General features: G+C 41.6%; 1 protein-coding gene across 1 annotated transcript in view; it reads right to left on the bottom strand.

The window, feature by feature from the left end:
• LOC144063963 (uncharacterized) overlaps positions 1-25,253 on the bottom strand; it is a 65,759-nt gene that overhangs the window by 27,758 nt on the left and 12,748 nt on the right. The window contains exons 5-13 of the mRNA XM_077586046.1: positions 20,436-20,489; positions 17,965-18,018; positions 17,823-17,876; positions 13,462-13,506; positions 8,898-8,951; positions 8,633-8,677; positions 6,778-6,831; positions 5,114-5,158; positions 643-696 (exon numbers count right to left, since the gene is read on the bottom strand). Of these exons, the coding sequence (XP_077442172.1) occupies positions 643-696; positions 5,114-5,158; positions 6,778-6,831; positions 8,633-8,677; positions 8,898-8,951; positions 13,462-13,506; positions 17,823-17,876; positions 17,965-18,018; positions 20,436-20,489 (459 nt within the window). The remainder of the gene's footprint in view (positions 1-642; positions 697-5,113; positions 5,159-6,777; positions 6,832-8,632; positions 8,678-8,897; positions 8,952-13,461; positions 13,507-17,822; positions 17,877-17,964; positions 18,019-20,435; positions 20,490-25,253) is intronic.

The raw sequence follows: 25,253 nt of genomic DNA, 5'->3' as shown, positions 1-25,253 counted from the left end.
CTGTTTTTGCCTCTGGTGTCACTTTTTGTCTGGTTCTCAATAATAAGAGGGTGAGTAAGAGTAATTCCCTCATTTAAAATCGTTATCAATTATTAGTATTTTTTTTGCCGGCGTTTTTTAATTTGGTATTTATTTTCCAAAGTCCTCCCACACCATTACTTGAATTCTCAAGCGTTGAAAGATTACGATAAATAAATAATACAAGCGGGAGTTACTTGTTAATTATCTTTTAGTCTGAACCAAACAAAAATAAAAAAAGGGCCTAAAACAAAAAAGTATTTCCCTCAAATTTGTCAAATTTACAACATTTTTTTTTTTTTACATTAAATAAATTATTATAAAATCATTACAATAAATATCATAAAATATGGAGCCACTTTTTATTCACCCTGTATAACAGAACAACTGTGGTTTAGCGTATTAACATTGTTAGCATGGAGCTAACAAAAAAAAACGATGAAAAGTTGATGTAAAGTGAAGTTTGATGACAGAAATGATGATAGACAACTCTTTAAAAAAAAGACATCTTTTTGTCCCCCATGTTCTGTCCATCTAAATGCCAACTTTTTGGCACTTTTGTTCCCCAATGGATGACGTGAAAGTGGCGTGCTTGCATTGCGCAGATGTGAGCGTGCGACCTACGGGTTCTCCGTCTGCGCCAGGCGGTCCTCGCTCTCCAAAGTCCCCCGGGAACCCCTAAAGCACACACAGAGATGATGGATGCACACAAACAGCGCCACTCAAACTCATTTGCCGCCATGTTCTACGCCAGCAAACCATTTTTTAAGCACGTTGCAACGGGATGCAACAAGTATCTCGGGTTCCTTCTTGACCTCGAGCTTTCTTTTAGAGCGCGTATTGCTCGTTCAGTCTCCAAGCTTCAGCGTGAAGCTCGGGTCGTTTTACCGCAACAAATCTTGTTTCACAATTAGAGCCCGTAAATGACTTGCGTCTGCAACATGTCTGCTGCCACTTCTCGACTACGGAGATGGGCTGTATTTGGGTGCGACACGGAAATGTCTTTAAAAGTGACTTGAAGGTTTGTCAGCGGTGATGGTGGCCTCCCGCATCATTGTGACTCGTACGTTCAATCTGGCTTAAGTGCACGTTGGTCCACTCATCGGCTGACCTTGAAGTGAACTAAAGCTCTCGATGCCTTTTACACTTGGAGCCTTTCGATCCATATTGACTGATAAAAAAAAATGTGAGACGACTCCGCAGTGCCCGTGTTTATGATTTGTTATTTGTCCTTTAATACACTTTTATTTTATTTTTCAATTTTGTACATTTGTAAAATGTATTTTAATTTATTGTATGCAGAGTCTTAGTTTTAATGACGTGTGCTGTTGACCTCTTGGCCAGGTCAACCTTGTAAAAGAGATCTTGATCTCATTGGGTTTTTATCTGGTTAAATAAAGGTATTATTATTATTATTATTATTATGTTGAACTGTAAATAAGATTTTAAATTAGCAGCATTACGTTTTTAGAGTGACAACTTTTTTTTCCCCCTCTAACAAGAAGCTGGAGGACTAAATTGACATCGATGATGCCTTTCTGTGACTCTTTCAGTGTTCCAAACGAATGGCGAAGAGTCATCAGCAAGTTGCAATAGAGATACAAGTAGACTGGAAGAGTCACAGAAAGTGGATGTCTTGGGAAAATTGGATTTGGGATTTTTCTAATGTAAGCCTGTATGTTTGGAAAAAAAAAAAAAAAAACTCTTGTGGTTCAAGTAGATACGATATGACATTAGTCGACGAGACAAAATTTGGGGAATTTAATGTTCATTTTACACAAAAATAAACAACAGTCGTGACTACTGGATAAACCAACCAGATTTCACCTGGCAAGGCAAACGTGTACACGAATGGGATTAGAATTAAAACTGCTTTTAGCAAGCAAGCATCTGCTTTGACCAGGTGGGAACCACAACGTCCAACAAAAACACGACAACAATCGGCATTCATGGAGAGTTGGCCTTCAGGTCTCGCGCTCAATCGCAACATTCACCGTTGTAATCTGTACTCTCCCATATGTTGAGCAATGAATGAATAGTAAAGCAGGGTGAGAAAAAACAAAAAAAACACTATCACGCAATCATGAGCGCTGCCAAGCTCACATTAGATCAGTTAAGTTGACACTTTTTCCAAGTTGAAGACACTTTTTCGGCAAGCCAGGCCGGCTGCCAAGCAATTACTGTGTCCGTTTAGCGCTAAATGCAGGCTAAATGCAGGCTAAATGCAGGCTAAATGCAGGCTAAAGTCGGCCGCGCGCGACGCAAAGAGAAAGCGCGTAGGCTGGAGAGCACAATGCCGTCGAAGAGCACAAGGTCCAGAGAGGCTCATTATGGCCGAGCAAGGTTATTCTGGGCCTCACGCATTGTTAGAAAAATGCGAATTGCCGTCAAGAGTCGCGGAAAGTGGCAGGCCTTTGCAACAAAATGGAGGAGAGCTTTTTTTTTAAACTAAATAAATCGTCTCTCTATCTAAACCCCTGGGATGAGGTTGTCCGGGATGACCAGTAGGGATGTCAATAGAACGTCCAAATTCAACACGCCTCTCCGCTACTGTCAATAAAGAGTGTGACATTGATTTGTGTTGAGGTCACTTTTCTGCCACTAGATGGCATGATTGCATTTGTAAGACGTTAGTGACAGCTCAGTGCATTTTTCTTTTCATATTATGAACTATATAAACTTAAACATGAAGTAAATTCTGCACAATTTTTTAATTGTAAAACTTGACCCCAGTCTCCACAAATAGATGCATTATTATTCAATTTATTACTGCTAAATTTTGATGTGGACGTGCAAAAAATGGTAGCGTCAAAGGAACTTTAAATGAACGCACTCATTTTGACACCCCTAATTTATACACAAGTTTGTCCTTTTCCTAATCGTGCTACAATGCCACACAAATAAAGTTATTACAATTAAGTTGGATGAATTCATTCAACATTCATCACTATTAGCTTTGTTACAAACACTGTTAGCATGTTTTCTGCATCAAAGTGGTTAGCTGGTTGTGTGTCTGTCACACAATGCAGTTGGTTCCCAATTTCTGACAGTTTTGAATGTTAAATGAAGCTATGCTGCATTTTTTTTGGGGGGGGGGGGTACGTATCCAGAGGAAACCTTAAACGTATTCATTCAACTTGAGAGAGGAGCTGTGAAGCAGGCATGCTAACCGCTAGGCCAACTCAGCTCACGTCTCACTTTTAAATACTCTTAATTGTTGCGCAAGTTTTCGCAGAATCGGCAGTGAAGTCATATTCAATTCAAAAAGTAAAACGAGGAACCTCATTAAGTAAAGGCCATAACATTGTCTAATAGTAAAAAGCGCTTTGGCGCCATCTTCTGGCATCCATAGGCAATTCTAGACCACTTTATAGCGGGAGTTGACTGTCCTCGAATGGAAAAATGTTACGCAACCGTGCCTCAGTGTCCTCTTGTACTCTTTTCGGTCTTATTTGAAGATGCGTTCCAACAATGCATCAATGCCGTGTCAGCATTAATCGCCGTTGCACAGACGAAAGAGCCGCGCGCATTTGGACCCCAGCGCAGCCGACGTGGATGACGCACGCATGCAGCTCGCCCGCAAAAAAAGATGACTCGCGTCGCTGTCACCGGTGCTGTAAAAGACAAATGTGAGGCGCGGGGGGGGGGGGGGGGGGGGACTTTCCAAGTACAGCACTTGAAACTATTAGTTGAAGTCGGTCCAGTGAGGTTTTAGTGCATCTCTGCTTTTACATGCAGTCAGCAGACAAGCCCGTTTAAAGTGGGTCAGAGATCGACTTGGCTGTTGCGATACACAAAGACGGCATTGATGTTTTGGAAACATGGTTTTGGAACGCTGGGGGTAGACGGCCGTAAATCATCCCGCTGTACTGAAGTCTATTCTCGAGTATCGGTGCCTTACGTGGAGATATGTTGTTAGGAAAATATCTTGTCTGGATGAGAAGCAGACCGTGTTCCTTGCATTTTATGATACGGCGTTATTACGAGGCAAGTCATCAGCGGTTGGCGGCGATCCGGTTGCACGAAGCCGTTGAGAACTGCCTGGTCGTGTGCGCTTGTACGAAATCGGAGACGTTTCTTAGAGCGAGCATCAAGTTGAATTTGAACGGTCTCTCCTTGCATGCGAGCTTTTATTCAACTCCATCTTATTATTCTCAATGTGCATCGACTGTCTTTTGTCTACTTAAGGGTTAAAAATCACAGGTAAGGTGTGATTTTTAACTTGTTAGCATGAGCTAATTTAGCAATATATTTTGTGTGTTGGTTGGCAATGTTAGCAAAACTAGAGGAGCGCGTTGTTTTGATAGCATGCCTTATAATTGACATGAAAAAAAAATACAACAAATAGAGACAGTGAATAAGCGGGGGAAGGGGCTAAAAAAAAAAAAAAAAGATACGTAGCATACGACAAACCGATCAAGCTCCTCTGAGATCAGCTCAAATGAAACCGTCTTGCATTGAGGGTTACGCCATCACAATAGAAGCAAGATGCGGCCTTTTTTGTTACTGCTCCAGATGCACCAAATTTCAACAAGATCCAAACTAAAATGTGACCCGCGTTCGACTCCCGCAAGCAAATCTGCACACTGGCAGATGCAGCAATTGTGAACCCGAAAAGGAAGCTCGCAAGTGGGTACGTTTTGCTCCATAAATGCCCCCATGTAACGAAAACATCTGCTGAATGGTCTGACGGCGTGCGTTTAAGGGTTCGAAACCTTTTGGAAGCCGCCGTCAAAGTCTGACACACACACACACACACACACACAGAGCGAAAGCTAACGGCTTCCTCCAGACGGCCCGCAGGCCTTTTACTCCCAACAAAAGCCTTTTTCTTGTTGCAATCCCGACCCTGACGCGCGGCTGCTGGGACTCGACCCCGGTTCACCCCCGCCGACAGGCCTGGAAACACTGAGCCGGCTGGAACAATGACGCAACAGGCAGACTTTGCACCTTTGGTCGCGCAACAAAAGCTCTCGGAAATGGCGAGAAGCTTAGAAGTGAATGTTGCTCGACACGTGGACCGTCTGCCAACTCGCCCAAGCACATTTGCACATGCCACACATTGTCTGTAAAGTATGTTGAGACAAAACTTTACCGGCCTACCCATCTTGCCCCTCTTGCCTGGTTCGCCTGGAATGCCCTGAAAAAGAGAGAGAGACAAAAGATGGCGGGTGAAAGAAGAAAAACACAACATAAAGAAAAACAGTAGATGATACAAATTCAGTTTTTCCTTAAGCTGCACTTTGTAACAATTTGCCTAAAAATATCCTTACAGTAGCCTTTTTATTTGACCATTTATGACTGAAACATTGTTTAATTAGTCGATAAGCACCTTGCAAGCCACTAGCCAATAGTTTTCAGTCAGGATTCGAATTTCCCGCCCTCTGTCTGCGAATGTGACGTCATGTGCGTAAATGCAGTTTCATTGTTTGGCCACAGGTGGCAGTAGCAATTTGAAATTCAATTTTCTGCCTTCAGTAGCTTTTAAGTCGATTTTTCCGGCATCTCTACTTGACTTTTTACTTCTCCCTACTTTTGAAAACAGATATTTGTACTTTTAACAGCTTCCATACAATGTCAATGTTTTTATCTTGGCTGTTTGAACAATTTTAATGATGATTTAATCCCAAATGTTGCACTTTAATTTGACTCACTCCCTACTGTATGTCTGTAACTTTGTTTTGCTGATGGCTGTCTTGAAAAAGAGCTTTTTTAATCTCAACGGGACTAACCTGGTTAAATAAAGATGACATGGTTGTGTCAGAATGATAGTGAGCGAATGCAAAGGCACGTACGTAGGTGGCGGTCAATGATTTTTTTTTTCAAAGCTTGGATCTTTTCTTTTTAGCAAAGTGCAACTGCAAAGTCAATAAGCTTTTCTTCTTTTCAGGAATGGACTCTGCACACGCCACGTCTGCATTGTTTCATTGCAGACGTTCATTGTTTCATTAAGTTTAAATGTGCTTTTACAAAATGTGGAAGGGGCAAAACAATTTTTACATGTTGTGTTTACGTTGCAGATTTTCACCTATCGCGGGGGAGGCAACGCATCCTCTATAAACATTCGGATTTTTTGGTGTTTTTTTTTCTAGGGCAGGCAAAATGAGTGCGTTCATTTTGAGTTACTTTGACGTTCCTTTAACGCCACAATTTTTTTTTAACGCGTGATTAATGACCGCCCCTTACTTGGAAAACATGTACTGGGGGAATTATCAGTCGCAACGCAGCAGACACATCCATGTCAAAATTTAGCAGTAATACATGGAATAATAACGCATATATTTGTGGAGACTGGGTTGTAAAACTGTGCAGAATTTACTTCATGTTAAAGATTATATAGCTCTTAATATGAAAAGAAAAATGCACTGAGCTGTCACCAACGTCTTACAAATGCAATTGTGCCATCTAGTGGCAGAAAAATGACCTCAACACAAATCAATGTCACACTCGTTTTTTTTTGTTTTTTTTTTACAGTACAGTACATCTTTTTAATTTTAACTCAATTTTAGGAATTATGAAATTACTGTATCAATGACTAAAAAAATGCGGCCATATTTCTATTAATTTAAAAATAATCCAAAAAATTATTTTATTGTACATTTAGAGCAGATATAAAAGTTGCGATTCATCGTGAGTTAACCATTGAAGTCATGCGGTCAATTGCAATTACAAAATGTAATCGCCTGACACCTCTAGTTTTTTTTCCACCATAATCATTAAAACTGGTGACACTTTCAAGAAACAATGGCAAGCACTCACTCTTTCTCCGTCTGGCCCAGGGAGGCCAAAAAGCCCGGGGATTCCAATGAAACCCTGCAGGAGAAAGAGAGAGAGAGAGAAAGAGAGAGCGGGGACATGGAGTGAGTTACTTCAGCAGAATAAATGCAACGGGAGCTTTGACCAGACTGGCTGCAGAGGGTTGATATTCGGGTGGGGGGGGAGGGGGCCTCCGTGAAGAACCAAGCCATGAGGCAAGTGTATATGCCCATGGACTGCATGGTGCTGGCTTCCACGATGTAGTCCAAGGGCACATACCCTCACGCCAGGGATCTCTGAAGACGGCCCGGGGCTCGCACTGTGCAAGGGAAAGAGAAACAAACAGCACAACACAAAAAAAACACAGCCCGCAACCGCGTGCGGTTCGTCGGCACGGGCCAGTCGGCGCTTTCGGGGCGTCCCCCGTTGCAAAACCGTGTTCATCACATGGGTTTTTTGTTTCGTTTTGTTTTTTGTCAGGGCTGGCAAAGCGACAAAACAGAGCACGGATACGCAAAACGCGGTTGCAGAAAGTTACTTCTGGAGGAGGAAATATGTCACATGATATCCCATTTAGGAGAGCGCCATCCGTCGTCACTCCTCAACAAAAGGGCCTTGTGGGGAATGTCACATGACCAAACCGGAAAAAGGTTGATGGGATTTCCGGTGTGAAGACCGCAACTACTGATGTTTAAATCCGAGCTTGCGAGAAGATTGCTTTCTTCATTGCTGGCGTTGTGGGATGGCCTGATCTCCCGCCTGCCTTTTTTAAGGCCTCAAAAACTTTATGGAAATCAGTGTCAATCGTTTGCAAATGTTTGCTATTTGCAAATAATGGGGGTCCACCGTTTATCAGTTATACAAATTATAACAGCGATGGTTAATATTTCAACAGGTATCGGTAATATTGATCTATAACCAGAACGATGTCCTGAAATTGATGTTTGCTACCAGCTATGACACTTGGAAATGCGTGTACAATTGGTGAAATCAATACTCTAGACGTGCTAACTAGCATGGCTAATATCAGTTTGTTTCCAGAGCTCGTTTTCTGAGAAATACAAGAAGCGCTTTTACTTTTGTACCACTTCATTTTATTTAGAAGAATTTGATGCTTTATTCTGTGTTTACGTTTACTAATGTACCGACGGAGTGCATTCAATGAAAAAGGAATGGCCGTTATTGACCTAAACATTTGAAAAGGTGACATTTTAGCGCCATCTTGCAATGCCGGGATATTTTGCTCTTGGTTATCCCGCCGTCAGAATCTGCTAGCAGCCCGTGCCGAGAGGAAAGGTGACAAAAGGAGAGAGGAAGGACGAGAATGCCTCCTTAAGACAGCAGGGCCTCATACGGAGCTCAAACAGGAAATTCCAGCCAGTGGGGGCGCGGGGGGGGGGGGGGGTATTTGGAAGCCGCCAAGCAGATCTGATAAAGACGCCTTATTGGAACATTAGCATCACTTTGTGCGCGTGTTTGTCTTTTTGGGCGCAGCGGAAGCCGGCCTGTTTGGATGAGCTACATTTTTTACAGCGGGCCTTCTCCGCAGGGGCCTGAAAATAGCAACACAATGTTGACAAGACTATTAATAGTGCTACGCTAGGCTTGTGTCAATGTGCTTTTGTGTGCAAAGAGATGCATTACATAACCCCCGGGATGCTTTTTGGCAGCCGTGCGCACACGCCGTATACGCACCAGTGCAGGGAACATAGAGATGGCTGCCAACCTCGAATTTGACTCTTTTTTTTTTTTTTTTTTTTTTTAAGACACTCATTTCCAGTCCTCCCCTCCATAAATATTGCAGTGAAGTATCAGGATGACGCGCATTTATCGATCCGACGGTAATAGTTTGACGTACCCGCACGCCTTTGGGCCCCACTGGTCCTACTGGCCCAGGTAAACCCTGAAAATGAGAGAGGTTTGATTTGAGTCATTCAGCACTTGTGGTTTGCTTTTCCCCAAACAAAATGGCAATAAATGCGAGGAATACACCAGCTTGTGTTGTTTTTTTTTCATGCATGCGCAACTCGTCATTACACACAAAGGGTCAGCTATTCAACACAAGCTAATCGCGCTTGGCTTGGACTACAACTGTACCAGTCACAGCAGAGGATTTACTGCACCTGCCTGCCAGGATAACCTTTGGCACCCGGGCTTCCGACTGGACCTTGCTCTCCCTGCAGGGGAGGGAGGAGGAGAGGGAGGGGTGGATGGGAGGGAAAGAGGGAGGGGGGGAGGTGAAGTGAGAAGGATCATTGTAATTACGGTAACAGCAACACGCACGTCTGCACTGACTCCGAAATAGGACGTCAACGCTAGATAGGCAAAAGTATAAAAAAACATCACTTTTGCTTATCCGAGTTAGGCAATTGAGAACCCATTCTCATTTGCAATGCTGACCTGACAGCTGTAATAAGCAAATGGAAATATATAGAGACAGCAAACTGCACAGCGTGATATCGTGACATAATATATTCCACTACAGTGAACGCTTCAAAACGGGCCCAAAACAGGTGCAGCAGAACAGCAGCGTTGCGAACGATGAGGTGAGTTTTAGGAGTTGTTGCAGAGCGGGAAACCGAAAAGATCGGCCAAAAAGATGTTCATGAAACAGCTGGAACAGAAAGTGCGGGTGGTGGTATGCATGGTGAGCAAAGAGTGAAGATAGGTTGCGTGTTTTAGATCTGATTTAGATTTGAGTTGTCTTTAATTAATTAATTCATCAGTCAATCCGGAGTTGCACTTTACAGTGAGGGTTATCCAAAATTTTAAGCAACTGGATTTATTTATATATTTATTTTTACAGTACAGTTTTGTATGTGTCAGTTTTACAGGAAACTAAGGCCTGAAAATAGCAACACAATTGTGACATGACTATTAATAGTGCTACGTACGCTAGGCCTGTGTCAACTAAAAAGCTTTTATATATATATATATATATATATATATATATATATATATATATATATATATATATATATATATATATTTATATATATATATATATATATAAATTGGGGGGAGTTTATGCAGACACAAACACACACACACAACTTGGCCCAAAGGAAAAATAGAACAATAATTACTTGCATTCCCCCCCAAAAAAATAGTGTTTCAAAATGCTCTTTTTTTGGCAATAGTTGAAGTCCAACAAAAGTTAAAAAAGGTTCCCAGATCGTCATAAAATAATCCTCCTTATGATTCAAACAACAGGTCAGATAGTCCAGGGATGAATGGTTGGAAATAATCTTATGACTAAAAAGCTTGAATCTAAATTTTGGACAATCGCATGCTCCAAATTTGTGCAAACAAGTTGGGGATCGCCCTCCATTTTTGTGACCAGTGCCCACAAAAAAAGGGTCCACAAGCATGCCGAGGTGGCTTTGGTGCGGAAGAAGTCACCAAAAAGCACACAAGTGTAAACGCATGAACTCAAAGTCATGTCTGTCAATCACAAGAACGCCGCAATTGCTTGATCACAAAATCCGACCCCTTTCGTTGGGTTTGAGAAATCCAAAGTTTCCAAACTGGTGCCCTTGGAAAAAGGGATGCGGTCTCCTTTGGGGAAGCGTCGGACGCTCCCAAGCGCGCACAGAGGCGACTTGTGTCATGTGCATGTGTACGTTCCTTTGACGTGCTCGGCGAGGATGTGCGGCCGTGCACAGCGCTTGCCTTGCCCGTCTTGGATAAATACAAAGTGCTTACAGTTGAGACCCGGCTCGCCGAGATCTATGGCTCTTTTGTCGAGCGTCACTTCCTCAGCTTACTTTTCGTTTGACTGAGACTCGCATATCAAGCGGTGCCTTGAGATGCGAGCGACTTGACTTACAAGTTCTTGAAGATACCGAGCCATACTCCCAGGCATATATTCTTTATCCTTTGCAAAAAATGGCAAACATTACTAGGGATGGGCGAGTACTGATACCAAGTATTGGAATCGGGCTGACACCAGGTATTATTTTATGGTATCATTACTCACGACGGCCATTTTACAAACAGAAGCTAGAAAATTGAAGCATAGGAAAACTGCAATTAATTTCATGCAATTTCAAGAAAAAACGCTATATTGGGATGTATAGGTATTTCTTTAAGATTATCTGGCATTTCAATTTCATGTATCAAAAGTACTAGTGGTATTGTATCAGTATTTGGTATCAGTGACTGCTCAAGATTTGAGTACTCGGTCGGATTGGTGTCAGTCTAAAAAAAATGACTGTAGCTTACACACAGTAGTTGTGAAACTCCTTTTTTTTTTATTTGTGTAAGGTTGTTATTACACTGCCACCTGCTGGCCAAGCCTCACAGAACAAAAGGATCCGCAATGAATTCATCATGATGCACATTTAATTATATTTAATTATATTACCCTACATTTGAAGTAAGTACAGAATTATAGAGTGCTATTTTTATTTATTTAAAAAAAAGAAAGACATTTTCCCCCCAAGGATAAGTTGATGAAAAGTGCAATTGTTACTTGCTGTATAAAGCGGCCTTTGTGACGTTTCAGCTTGACTCAACGGTGCACGTAAACGTACCGAATGCTGATTGGCTACTGAAAGCACGACTCATCGTGCGTTGCAGACGAGCGAGTCGATGAGCGGACAGCCCGGCGGTTTGCGTTCAGGTTCAACGGTGACTCAGAGTTCCGCCGGCGGTGGGAAAGCGGGGGGCGTTTGAAGACGCTACAAAGCTCCACGCATGATGACAAGTTTGGGAACTCCCAAATGGGAGCCGCTGGCGTCTGGGACAGGCTCGCACTTGACAATGTTCCGCTCGGCTGCCACTGACTAAAAGGCCTTTCTTAATCTTTAATACTAACATTAACATGACCGACGAGGCCCGGACACGGCCGGCTTTGGATGCCGCTCACTTAAAATAGTCGCTGGGTCAAAACCGCCAGATCTCCTCCCATTTGCAAAATGAAGGACTTCTTTGAAGTGACTTTTTTCCCCTCCGCAAGTTGAACGAATGCTGGGATAAATCACGCAAGCGAGCAACCGAAAAGATTGGACGGAGCAGCCGTGATTGGACCGTGAATGGCCCACTTGGCTTATTTCTGTTCCTGTTTGTCTTTGTTTGGCACGGTTTCGCTGATATCCTGGAAAGCATCACGGCGAACCAGATGTCGCGCTCCGTGCCGGTATGAGCTCATTTCATCTGGCTGCGTGGAGTAGTACAGTCAACCCCCTTGCTATATTGAAAGTCATCTTTTTTATTGGTTTGTGCACTACAAAGGAAAGTCCAATTTTTTTATTTATTTATTATTTTGGAATTATCGTATTTTGTTTATTTTTATTTTTTATTAATTTTTGGTTTGTGCACTACAAAGGAAAGTCCCAATTTTTTATTTATTTATTATTTTTGTATTATCGTATTTTTATTTATTTTTTAATTAATTTTTTCGTGTTTTTATTTATTGTAAAAACATATTAAAATAAATAAATAAATAACAAGGAAAGTCCAAATGTTTTATTTATTTATTATTTTTGTATTATCGTATTTTGTTTATTTTTATTTTTTATTAATTTTTGGTTTGTGCACTACAAAGGAAAGTCCGAATTTTTTATTTATTTATTATTTTTGTAGTATCGTATTTTTATTTATTTTTAATTCATTTTTTCCTGTTTTTATTTATTGTAAAAACATATTAAAATAAATAAATAAATAACAAGGAAAGTCCACATTTTTTATTTATTTATTATTTTTGTATTATCGTATTTTGTTTATTTTTATTTTTTATTAATTTTTGGTTTGTGCACTACAAAGGAAAGTCCGATTTTTTTATTTTTTTATTATTTTGGTATTATCGTATTTTTATTTATTTTTTAATAAATTTTTTCATGTTTTTATTTATTGTAAAAACATATTAAAATAAATGAATAAATAACAAGGAAAGTCCAAATTATTTATTTATTTATTATTTTTGTATTATCGTATTTTGTTTATTTTTATTTTTTATTAATTTTTGGTTTATGCACTACAAAGGAAAGTCCTAATTTTTTATTTATTTATTATTTTTGTATTATCTTATTTTTATTTATTTTTTAATTAATTTTTTCATGTTTTTATTTATTGTAAAAACATATTAAAATAAATAAATAAATAACAAGGAAAGTCCAAATTTAAAGTTATACGCCTTCAGTGTAGTACTTCATTGTGCTGCAACATGCTGGGCAGTACTGAGGTCTACTGGAAGAGATGCCGCATAATTAGGAGTAAGAAAAAGGCAGAGAAGGTCCCGAACTAAACTCGATGTGTCTGTATGTAGCGTTTGTATGTGTAAAGTAGCAGTTTTTGCGATGGACAAATATTCGGTGCATCACTAAGTACATTTGGCAGCATAAATCTAGCATGTTGATGTTTCTACCCATTTTTGGTCCGTTTTTAAGTAAATTTCCCCCAGGAGTGACAGTTAATTAAACAGCTTGAAACAAGCACACCCTGCATCTTTAATTGGAGCGCAAGATTTTTTCGTTTCTAAACATTAAAAAAAAAAAAGTATTTCGATTTTCATCTATCGTGCGAGTTTCAACCGTACACACTACAAAGAAAGGCAGACTCAAAAGAGAATTTCAGGCTTTGGGCCTGTGAATCAAACATTTGACCTGCTGCACATGTTCCATTAGGTGTAGCAGCAGTAGGAACATGGGGAGGGGGGGGGGGTGTTTAGATTTGAAATATACTCACGGATTCTCCGGGGAGTCCGGGTGGACCGGGGTAACCTTTCTGTCCCTGAAGACAAAAAATGAGATGACTGAGATGTGGACACTGAGCAAGTGAAGCATAAACACGGCAGTGGAAATACGCAGATGAAAGAAAACACACGCGCGCGCACGCTGTAAAAACCACCTGGGGGGAAAAAAGCGGCAGGGCTGAGTGAAGAGTTTGTGCATGTTCACCAACAAGGCAAACCGTCAAAGCAGTTTGGGGCCGCGTGTAAGGAGTCAAAATCGCACGGTGCTGTCAAGGAATCAAGACTTTCCAATGATGGCCAAGACCACAAATTCCGCCTGAAGACGGCTCGTCACAATGACGGAGCAGCCGCTTCGCTAGCCAAACAATCGCAATATAAAACGAAATAAATAACTTATTATACTGACGCTGAGCAAAACGTGACAGGAAAAGTAAAAAAAAAATTCAGGATCATCGCTTATTAACTGACTAACAAACTAACGAACAAACTAAACTAGCAATGGCCAAAAAGGAGCAGCCAGCGCCATCCGTCAGCCAACGGCACGCCGACACGCTGTCATGAGTCCAGGCTGCGCGTGTCCAATCCTTCGATCTGCTCTCGCCGTATCTCACATCTGGCGTGCATGATTCCGCTCGGGGGCGGGATGGCAACAAATGGACACGCCGTCTGTCAAACTGGCCGGCGTAACACAGTGAGTCGAGACGTGTCTTAATGTGCGTGCGTGTGTTTTCCAAATTTTGCGTGAAAGCTCTTATTGTTTAGCACACATGGCCTCGTCTTGAATTGCTCGCACATGTCAAATATTATGTTTCCCATTGATGGGCCACACAAATCTTTCAACTTTTTACAACTAAGTACATAAAACGGTAAACCACCATTTGCCATAGGTGATTATGTGACCATGAAACTTTTTTTTTAGTTTCACATCCCCCACACATTTTAAGCACATTTAAACTTATTAAAACACATGTTGCGCTTTAAAACACATAACATTTTGGGCCATTCAGTGGATAGTTGGCTAGTTAGAAATGGAGGGGTGAGTGCACCCATGTGCATTACCACCACCTACAGGACAGGGGTGGAACTGCCTGACGTTAGGTTAAGTCAAGTCAAGAGGGATTAAAAAAATTTTGCCAATGGATCGAGTCCAAGGTTATTTTAGTGAACTTAAAACTAACGAAAAAAAAACAAAAACAAAAATTCAGAAAACAATTTCGTTATAAAATAATGAAAATGAAATAAAATAAAAACGGCGAACCAGATGTCACGCTCTGTGCCTGAAACTACATTTTATGTTTACAAAACTAACAATAATTATAGCAAAAATGTCCTTCATTTTAGTCTTTGGTAATTAATTTAATGCATGAGCCTTTGGGGATGATTTTAAATAGATACATTTTGATATTAACAGGGACAAGGACGTTTGAAAGTGTGACATCATCGAGCAGCAGCCAATAGAAAAGCACTTTCAGATGACGTTGCTTCCATGCTGTTTTTTTTAAATATTGCGCATGAGTAATACGCATTTTTTTTTAACTAAAACTAAGCATTTTTTAAATACCTACAACTAATAAAAACTAACAGAACCACCCTGAAAACTAATTAAAACTAAGAAAATGTAAAAAAAACAAAAAAAAAAAAACTCAAAATGAAATAAAACTAACTAAAATGAAAATTCCAAAACTATAAGAACCCTGATCGAGTCAAACGGCTGGATTTAGGATTACTCATCCAATGGATCGCTTTGGAGGGATGTTTGGCTCTAACAAATGAAAACTTTTGACACGCGTGACAGGAAATAAATCCTCCGTAACAGCAGGTGGCAGCGGTCTAGATTTTCAATGTAATTACGAGAGCATATGAAGAAATGTTTTCAATAGTAATACAAATCATTGCCTTCAACAATAAAATGATCTTAATGAACACTTTCCGTTGAAGTCCAACTATCCCTCTTTGTCACTCGAATGTTGGCAAAACTCAACACAAGGGATAACACAAAATACTTGCGTGTCAAGTGCAATGCAAGCAGTGCGGTTCCGCCTCCAGCTTTGGACCAAATGATCCGCTTTGACATAAGCGCGACATGTTCTGCTGACTACGTGCATGCGTGCGGCCAGACGGCTGCTCCCGGCAACCACCGGACCACATCCTGAGCAGCGATATGTGCTCATTCGAACGGCCAACAAAGTTCAATTAGCCCGTCTTGGAGTACGTGCCCAGGAGCCGTTGTTGGCTTGGCTTGAAAAAAAATGTACAACGGGGAGACGGTGAGGGGGTGGGCGGGGCTTGGTTCTTGGGTGCTACCGCCGACTTCTGGCTATTCAATCGGATTGAATATGATTTCCCACTTTTGTTAACAAGAGTATGAAAACCTAGAAAAAAATTGTTATTGTACATTTAGAACAGATATGACATTTGTCATCAATCGTGAGTTAGCTATTGAAGTCAAGCGATTAATCAAAAAATAATAATAATCGCCTGATGTGATTTTTAAAAAAATAAAGAAAAATTATTAAAAATTAAGCGATAATTTTTTTAATCGGAATTGATCGCATTTCAGTAGGTAATTCACGATTAATCAAAAATGTTATATCTGCTCTAAATGTACAATAAAAAATTCTAGGTTTTCATACACTAGTTGACAAAAGTGGGGGAAAAAAATGTGAAACTAATAGAAATAGTTCAAATGAATTTTTGACGTCTATAGCCGTCATTGGCAGTGAATGAGTTAAAGTGTGTGGCAGGGCAAAACTACCGGTACATCAGAAAAGGTTTTTTTATTTGGTCTCTGTACAGTCTGGAACACATGGCCCGCCATTCACTGCATGTTAAGAGGCAATAAATTACAAAGCCGTTGGAAAGCGATTTGTTACACGCAAAAGGTGTACGTCAGAAAACCGCGCAACGTGTCAAGACCAATCCCATCCCAACGGACATGAAACGGAAACACTGACGGTGGGAACAGACGCGGCGGAAAGAGCGACGGCGTCGGAAAGGTGAGATGCGCTGGCTGAGGTTTGGCCCCGCGTGCGCCGCCTCTCCGTGACCCGGCCCGACATCTTGAAAAGCCATTCGGCGGCCGCTCGCTACAACAAATATCGCGCTGAGAACTCCAACACGCTTGGCTTGCCTTTGTGTCGGCGGCCCCTCGAATTTCTACGTCTCGGATTTTTTTAGGCGTGTATGACAAGGTAGGCGGAGAGCAGCTCTCTAGTTTTCCTAAACCGCGCCAATCCCAACAAGACGGAGTGGTTGCGTTTGAGGGCGGGGCCTAGCGCCATTGATGCTAACATCACAGTGGAAGCCATCGCTGCTACAAGCCAGGCAAGAGAACTACCTGGAAGTGTGACGTGTGAAAATTATAGTTGTTCACATCTAGGGCCACACTAGGAGAACTAGTAGCAGTAGTGGTGGTGGTAAGAAATGCATCAAAAATTTGAAATGTTGCTTCAATAAAAAAATCAAGCTCTTGTCCCTGCTCTCAAGCGCTGTGGGCGTGTCTGCCGAATTGAGACCACACCCTGAGCATCTTTTTTATGCCTACTACACATTCCTACATTTTTGAGCCACAAAACAAATTTAAGCCATTTAAAGCCTCCGGTGTCTGGAAGGCATCCAACTGGAAGGCGCTAGCTGGCTCGCTAGCTAGCTAGCTAGCTAGCTAGTATCAATAACTAAAAGACTCGCAATGGCACCCGACAACTGCGACTGTGAACAAAGACACTCAACGTTAAATAAAGTGGGGGAGGGGTGACTCCCTATTTAATGCCAAGCGTGTCAATGGTATTTTGGTTACGAGAAGAAAAACGGAAAAATATGTAAGGTCGTACCGGTAGGCCAAAAGCGGCACTGGAAGTGGGGAAAAAACATCACTAGTAAGACACAGTAGTTCTACTCGCGCTGAATTGTCTTACTAGTGATGACGAAGAACATGCTAGTACGCGGGCCTGAGGCTGAAGCGGGGCGGGGGTGGGGGTGGTGGGGGGGGTGGTGGCTGATGAAAGCTAACAGGTCGACATCCAGCTGAGACCGATAGCAGCTTATGGACTGTACGTCGTTTAGAGCAGGATGCAGAAGGGTTAATAAGCACTTGAGTGTACAAAAAGGAAGTCCTTGTGGTTGATTTAACAAGCTTCCTCCGCAGCCATCGCGTCTGATGATTGAGTTGCTATGGCGACCACGAGGATGTCAATCAGACTTAAAAAGTAGTAGTAGTAGCAGACGTGCGCGCAAGTGAAATAAAAGGACTCGTGTAAAGCTTGGTAGGTTGAAACAAAGAAGCGCTTGTGCGTTTGCGAGTGCTCGTTTGAGACACTTGGGTGAGGTAAGGGTGATCAACGGGAGGTGCCGTTACCTTTCGACCTTCCTGACCGCTCATTCCGGACGGGCCGAGGATTCCCGAGTCGCCCTTGAAGACAAAAATGTGACAAAAGGCAAGAATGCTAAAAATGTAGCACAAATTGCGAGCGAGCATGACTGTGTGAAGAGGGAAGTACCTTTTCTCCTTTCGGGGCCGGCCCAGGTGAGATGCCAGGGTCTCCTTTTCGACCCTAAAAGAAGAACCAAAATGTACCATATAATCGATCATCCACATACTTTTTTTTTGTCATTTGGACGGTGCATGATGTTGACAAGATTAGCAAGCAAACTTCACAAGCAAGTAAGAATAATGAAGCGACACTTGAAAGTTGGCAGCTGCTAATGAGCGCATGCAGCTAACTTACACGAGGAAGCTCCCTGCTGTTTACGACTTCATTTCATTTATCAAGTGGGAAAAAAAAAATCTGGGGGTGGAAAGGAAACATCAAACACTCGCGCTCATTCGGACTAACACCTAAAACAAAGAAACTCCTTTAAAATGCAATTTAAAAATATATATATTTTTTGTTATTTCTTTTTTGGCTTGTTTATATCACCTGTCAGTTAAACTCACGTCATTCTGCTGATTTCGTCATTTTTATATTGTCCAAAGATATTTCATTCTTTATTATGACTTTTAACTGTAAACGTACGCTAGTCTAAAAAAAAGAAAACGATAATATTTTAACTTTTCATGTAATTTTACAACTTAATTCAAAGTGCATCATTTTTTATTATGACTTACTACAAAAAAATCATTTGGTAGTCAAGGTAGCAATTTTTTTTTAACTACTTTTTTTTTTCATTTTACAATGTTTTTAAGTAATTTTTTTTGGGGGGGAGGGGGGATTAGATTGATCGATTACTGTATAACTATTATAAAAAAAAAAAAAAAAATTCCTTTATAAAGACTTGCATATTATTGCAGCCTAAGTACATTTTTTAAATGTAATTTTACAATGGATTTTATATATTGAAAAGTGAAATTTTTTTACAATCTTCACAGAAGAATGTAACTTTTTGTTGTTGTAATACAACCTTATTTTACCAACGTATGAAGTTTTCTTGTTGAGCGAAAGCAAAACTTTGTCCTTCTGATGACAAGACGGCAGAACAGCAACGGCGCGGCTACAGTGTGATGAGGACGACTTTCAGGACGGCGCGCAGAGAAAATAAAGAATGGACAAGAAAGGTCCCTGCGATGCATGAAGACGTTTTGGCAACACACAACAACTGCTATTTTGTGTGTCCAGGAGGACAAAGCCAACATTTGCTCTCCTGTTTTCACAGGTTAGAATTGGACTCTGCCCTAAAATCTCTCCTCCGGGACCACAATTTTCCATTGGCCTCTGCCGTCCGTCCCTCGGGTGGCAAATGCAAGACAACACTGACGCTCTTGTTGGACGGACACCCCTGAGCACGTTTTGTCAGCAAAGAGCCCTCCAAAATAGAACGACGCCAGCACACGAGGTTGACATTTTGGGGTGAGCCTAAAACGCACTGTAACCGTTTCAGGTGAACTAAATGAAACCTTGTATATGGATGGATTGATTTATTGTTTAATTATAACCTTGTATGATCTTTTCGATTTAGTCTCTCGAATATTATGTCCAAGAATATACTTTTCTTTGCCCTATGTGACTCTTCCAGTCCTCAGAGGCAGATGGTCACTGAGGTTAGAGTAGTAGAGATACAGAGACTGGAAGAGTCACAGAAAGACAGACATGTGGACATACTTCAAAAATATGCGGTTCAATTTTACAGTCTATTTCTATGGAACGTATTTCTTTCCTTTGCTTTTAAATTCGGGTGACCATATCCCCCATTTCCCTAAAAAAGAGGACATTTGTCCCCGGCCTTGAAATTGTGGTACCAGTCGCAGTTACGCAATGTTCTTCACCTCCTTTTAGTCATGCAATGCCAACCGGACATTTTCATGAATTTATAAAAAAAAAAAAAAAAACAGACGCCCGAGCAGGACGTAAGTAAATGGGCCGTCCTCCAAAAAGACGACACATTTGGTCCCCCTATTTGAAATGTCTTTCCATCTTTTGTTTGTAAATATGCTTAAATGTCACCGTATGTTTTTTTTTTGTACTTTTAATAAGGGTTTTAAAAATGGACAGCTTCAAAACTGTGAAAACTTTCCATCCGCGGTCACAGTATGAGTTCAGGCAAAGTGTTGCGCGGCCACGGCTCGCTGGAGGAAGGACATTCCATTTACCAAAGCGCCACCTAAAACTCCTTCAACCAATTCAAGGTAGATTTGACATATTTTGACCAAAACACGGTCTTGAAGTGAACGCTTGCAAGCAGCCACGAGAGTTCGCGTGCTTACAATTGGTGAGAAAAATGCTGTCGAGTCACAAGTGGGGAAGAGGACTAGCTAGCGTGCTAGCATGGCTAACATGTGAGAAGGAGATTCTCGTTTTTTTCTTTTTACATTTAGTAAATCATACAATGGAGCATCTTCAATTAAATCATTACATTTTAGAGCAGTAAACGCAATACTGTGATACTTTGAAAGCGCAATATTTTTGCTGAGTGATCAAAAGATTGGTGCCTAATTGTAACTCAAATTAACGCAAGCAGCCCCAAAAAAAGTTACCTTGAGCCCGCCTGGTCCAGGTCGGCCAGGGTTTCCATGGGGACCCGGGGGACCCTGCGGAAGAAAAACTGCAAAGTAACTCAAACGCTACAAGACTCAGCATTCTTTGGATTGCAGTTTTACAACTTGTAGTACACAATTATTATTATTGGGGGGGGGGGGGGGGCACTGTCTGGAGAAAACTTTTTGCTTTAACCTATTTTCCGAGTTACTCAAGATTGGTGTTGCTGGCGTGGGGGGGCGTGGGGGGGTCATATGGAAAATGGGGCTCGCTGGAGCAGTTCCTCCATATGGATGTGGTTTTCCTGCAGCCGGTTGCCTCCACAGCCCCCAACACACACGCACACACACACACACACACACACTTGTCAAAATTCTTAACGAGTAATCCAGATCACCTCGTCGCAAAACATTTTGGATCGCTCTGCCAAGTGCGTGCTGGTGTCTGGATCAGCTGTTGTTGTTGTAGTAGCAGAATTGGGCTCAACGGAAGCATGTCGTCTCCGCGTCCGGCATGACGAGGTGCGACAAAAGCATCCGGTTGTCTCCGATTCAAACCCTTGGACGCCGCGTGGCCATTCGTCGGTCTTCTGGTCTCCGTCAGGGGAGGCTTTTTCCTGTGGATCTCTGACCCGGGTTGTTCTCCACGTGGTGGGGCGTCTCTCGCCTCGCACCCCCGACCCCCCGTGTGAGGTTAAGGGTCGGGCGGGAAAAAGGCTTTTAAAGAGGCGGAGCGAGCCGGGTTCAACTGAGGTGAGTTGGAACAAGTGGGCCTTCCTTTGGTGGTCTTGCGGAACCAGTATCTGCAGACGTGTCCTTCGAAAGGTCCTCGTCAAACCACGCCTCCTCCGTTGATGTCGTTTTGAAGGCGAGCAAATACGGGATGAAGGCCCATCGTTGTTACTTTGTTTTAATAAACTTAAGGGTAGACAGACTTGGATAGTTGACGATAAAGGAACAACTTTCAACTAAAAAAATACTCACCCACATACAAAAAAAAAATATATATATATATGTGTGTATATGTATATATATATGTATATATATAAAAAATAATAATAATAATTAAAAAAAATAAAAAATAAAAATAAAAAATAAAAACATTTATTAATTTTTTTTAATTTATTTGTTTTTTTTAAAAAAGGAGAGCAATGATGATGTCAAATCGAATGAACAATAATGAGCTCTCCTGGAGAAGAAAAAAAAAAACTTTCAACTAAAAAAATGAGTTGGGTAATTATGCTTTTGTTTACTGTTTTTCCCGCTACTAGTGCCAGTTTTGGCCAACTGGACATCAGTTTTTAAAACAGTTGGGTGAAAAGTAACCCAATTACGGATCAAAAATGGACCAATCCACTGTATGGGTCAATTTAACACAATTTTCTGGGTTGTTTTATACAAAACAACCCAATTTTCGGACCCGAGTAAAGGATCTGACCAATAATTATGAGTTGTTTTATACTAAAGGAGCCATTTCTTGACTCAAAGTTGGGTCAAATTGACCAAAATAGAGGATCGGTCCATTTTTGACCCATCGTTGGGTTATTTTTGACCCAATTTTTTTTAGAGTGTACTAAACTAAAGTGCTGCACTAGTAACAGTAGTAGGTCCAAATGTACACGAAAGTATCTTTAAAAAAATAAATAAAAAAATAAATAAAAATGAACACAAGTACAAGATGTGGGGATGTTTTGTGTGGGAAACCGCGCAGTCCACAAGCCAGGTTGTGGTCCTCCTCGCTACCCCCAATCAAGCGGACCAGAATTTGCTGTACAAATTTGGAAGTCTTTCTCCTCTCTTGCAGCTAGAATCTCACCTACGGCCACCTTTGACCTGACTCTACAAGACGGCATTTAAACTGTCAACATATTATACGCAACCAAATCAAACCCAAAACTGTGATATGATCCGAACTGTGGCTTTTGGGGCCATTCCAGCCCTCATCGACATTAAGCCGGATATGTGAAATGCTGAAATGGCTTCCCACAGGCAACTCATCCAATCAGAGGTTCGAGTGCCATTAATGTCCGCTATCAAGGGCATGTACCATTTTTTTTTTTTTTTACAATTGGCAACAAGCTATTTTCATTCCAGGGATTTTCAAGTTTGAATGATCTGCCGTCCCTTTCGTTGCGGCGTCGCATGCCGCCGGTCGCGCCCCTTCAGACTCTCGCCGTGTTTGTGTGCGTCCAGACAGCGTTCGCTGGATGTTGTTCTTCCCAAAATACAGCAACACGCACAGCAGGCATGTTTCAATTACATGTTTGACAAAGCGGTTTGGGGAGCGCACTTGTAGACACGGACGGGGGCTGGCAAGGGATTTTTTTTTTTTTTATGTTGGTTTTGTTTTTGGGTACAGCAACCTTGCCTCCATGTCTTGCCCGGAACAGGTGTCTAATTAGAGAAGGCCAGGGTGGGGTGCCCGCGAGGGCCCCCGACCGGCGGCGGCGGCGGCTTTACAGGGCGTCACTGCTGTCCACTGCGGTCCCACCTCAGCTCAGGCCACAATCGTACTCATTTAAAAAGTATAGCGTTTTAGGTTTGGCGTTATGGCAACGGCGCGTCACTCGAAGGTATATAAATACCGAGCAAATTGCATCTTGATGCCATATGAGAAAAGTAAAACGCAGTTGCCGGACGTTGCATTTGGACGCGTGACATCGGGTCCCCACAAGCGCCGTAATGGGCGTAAACTAGCGTAGGACTTTGAAGAACATGCTCGTAAAAGCCACTTCATATGCACGACGTCAAAAGGCATTTAGTTCATCATGTTGAGCCAGATGGGAGCCGGAGGGGGATGACTTCAAAGCCTGGGTTCTAAAAAGGCGCTACGGAAAAAGTCCCTTTCGGTACGCATGCAAATTTTGGTTTTATCTGACAATGCCAGCGAGCCCCTGGGCGTTATTTTATTTTGAAATGGCTTGGTCAGAACCAACAAAAAGCCCAAAAATGGTCAAATAACACCCAGGGGTTAAACAAAAGTAGAATTTACACTGTTGGAAGAAAGTAAAATATTCAGAGTTAATTTTACCAGTATTTTAGTGTGTACAAGAGAATTTGCCTAAGCCATAAAAAAAAAAAAAAAGTGTAGTCAAGTAGTGGATTTGTTCCTCAACCCTTAAGTGACTTTTTTTGGGCATTTTACTCTAAGATACACAGTAAATCCTGTAGAGTCAATTTTACTCTAAACAGAGTCTATTTGGTCACACTTTAAACAAAAGTAGAATTTTCACTGTTGGAAGAAAGTAAAATATTCAGAGTCAATTTTACCAGTATTTTAGTGTGTACAAGAGAATTTGCCTAAGCCATAAAAAAAAAATATATAGTGTAGTCAAGTAATGGATTTGTTCCTCAACCCTTAAGTGACTTTTTTTTATTTACTCTCTTCCAAGTGTAAATTTTACTCCGTTTAGAGTAAAATTCCCTCTACAGAATTTGCTGTGTACACATACCTATAAATAGCAAAATCTGAGCATTGTTGCCTTTTTCAATATTTCCCGGCCATAATGTGCGAGCGTAAATATCGAACAAAAGTTGAACGTTACGGCGAGGAGAATAGAAACAGTCTTCGTCTTCAGCCTTCGCACGCGTCCACTCGCACCTCCCTGCCAGCGCTGCCGTGGTGGTCACACGCCCTCAAAACGGACGCGTCTGCGCGGAAGAGCGGTCGCCGTGGGCGACGGCGTCTCACACTCACGTGTGGGGATCAGAGGTCAAAGTTCGCGGGTGTTGCCTGGCTGGGCTCAATGGGGCTCTGTGTGTCATCACACCGGCTTCCCGTAATACGAGGCTATGGGAGGTTACGCGGGGGCGCATGTCTGCAGGATTTCAGCGGGGAACCCCCCCCCCCCCCCACAACAAAAACCAGACTGAAGTGTTGTCAGTCTAAACGTGTCAATTATGTGTAAATCAATGACAAATCTTTCCGATTTTTCAAAGTGATCACTTTTTTAATGTTTTTTTTTTTTGATTAAGTTTGAATTTAGAGTTGCGTGCGATAAAGAGCCAGAGGAAGAGGCAAAGAAGATCCCCAACTAAACTCCAGTAAGTTGCTCCCACGGATAACAGAGAAAATAATTTGTATTTCGCGAATGAATCTTTTCCTGAAATCGTTCAATGCGACTATGATTCTGTTGTAGGCTAACATCTATGCCAATTTCTGTTAGCCCATCTGTGATTTTTCATATTATATGCTAGCATTAAGCTAACATTGTTCACCAGCTGCAATTATATTGACCAAATCTATTTCCGACTTCTCCGCCATAATATGGGAAAAAGATCCACAATAAAGCAACACCAAGCAGCCAGACAGGATCCATTCAAAAAATCGAATCAAATCTCAATTTTATCAGGTAAGCCCACAGGCACAATTCTTCACATGTTGATGCTCAATTTTAACTTCCCCATGTCCACTCCAGTGACAGATACGGTGGGATTGCAGCAATACACGGGATGGGAAGTGCTGGGGTTTCAATTTAAAGCCAGACCGGGACCACCGTTCGTCTCTCGACGCGCTTAAATATTTACAAGCAGAAGAACGTAGGATGACTGGCATCGATTGATAGAAACAAATTAACTTGCTTTGAACAATTGACATTTTTGGAGCTGATCTGAATAAACTTGTGTTAGCACTTTGGAGCGTTTGCCTTCATTTCTCCCAGTGACTAATTTCACTTAAGGCATATACAGGAGGTGGGTATCCATAAACAATTTCCTAATTAGGTTTGTTAGGCCTTGGCAGAGGTCTGTGTTCTACTGAAGGCCAAAAAGGGCAAAAAAAAAAAAGGCCTTCCAGCTGTCTGCAGATGTCGAACAGTA

The sequence above is a fragment of the Vanacampus margaritifer genome, chromosome 14 (genome assembly GCF_051991255.1).
Source record: "Vanacampus margaritifer isolate UIUO_Vmar chromosome 14, RoL_Vmar_1.0, whole genome shotgun sequence".
NCBI lineage: Eukaryota > Metazoa > Chordata > Actinopteri > Syngnathiformes > Syngnathidae > Vanacampus > Vanacampus margaritifer.
This window is presented reverse-complemented; position numbering and strand designations above follow the sequence as displayed.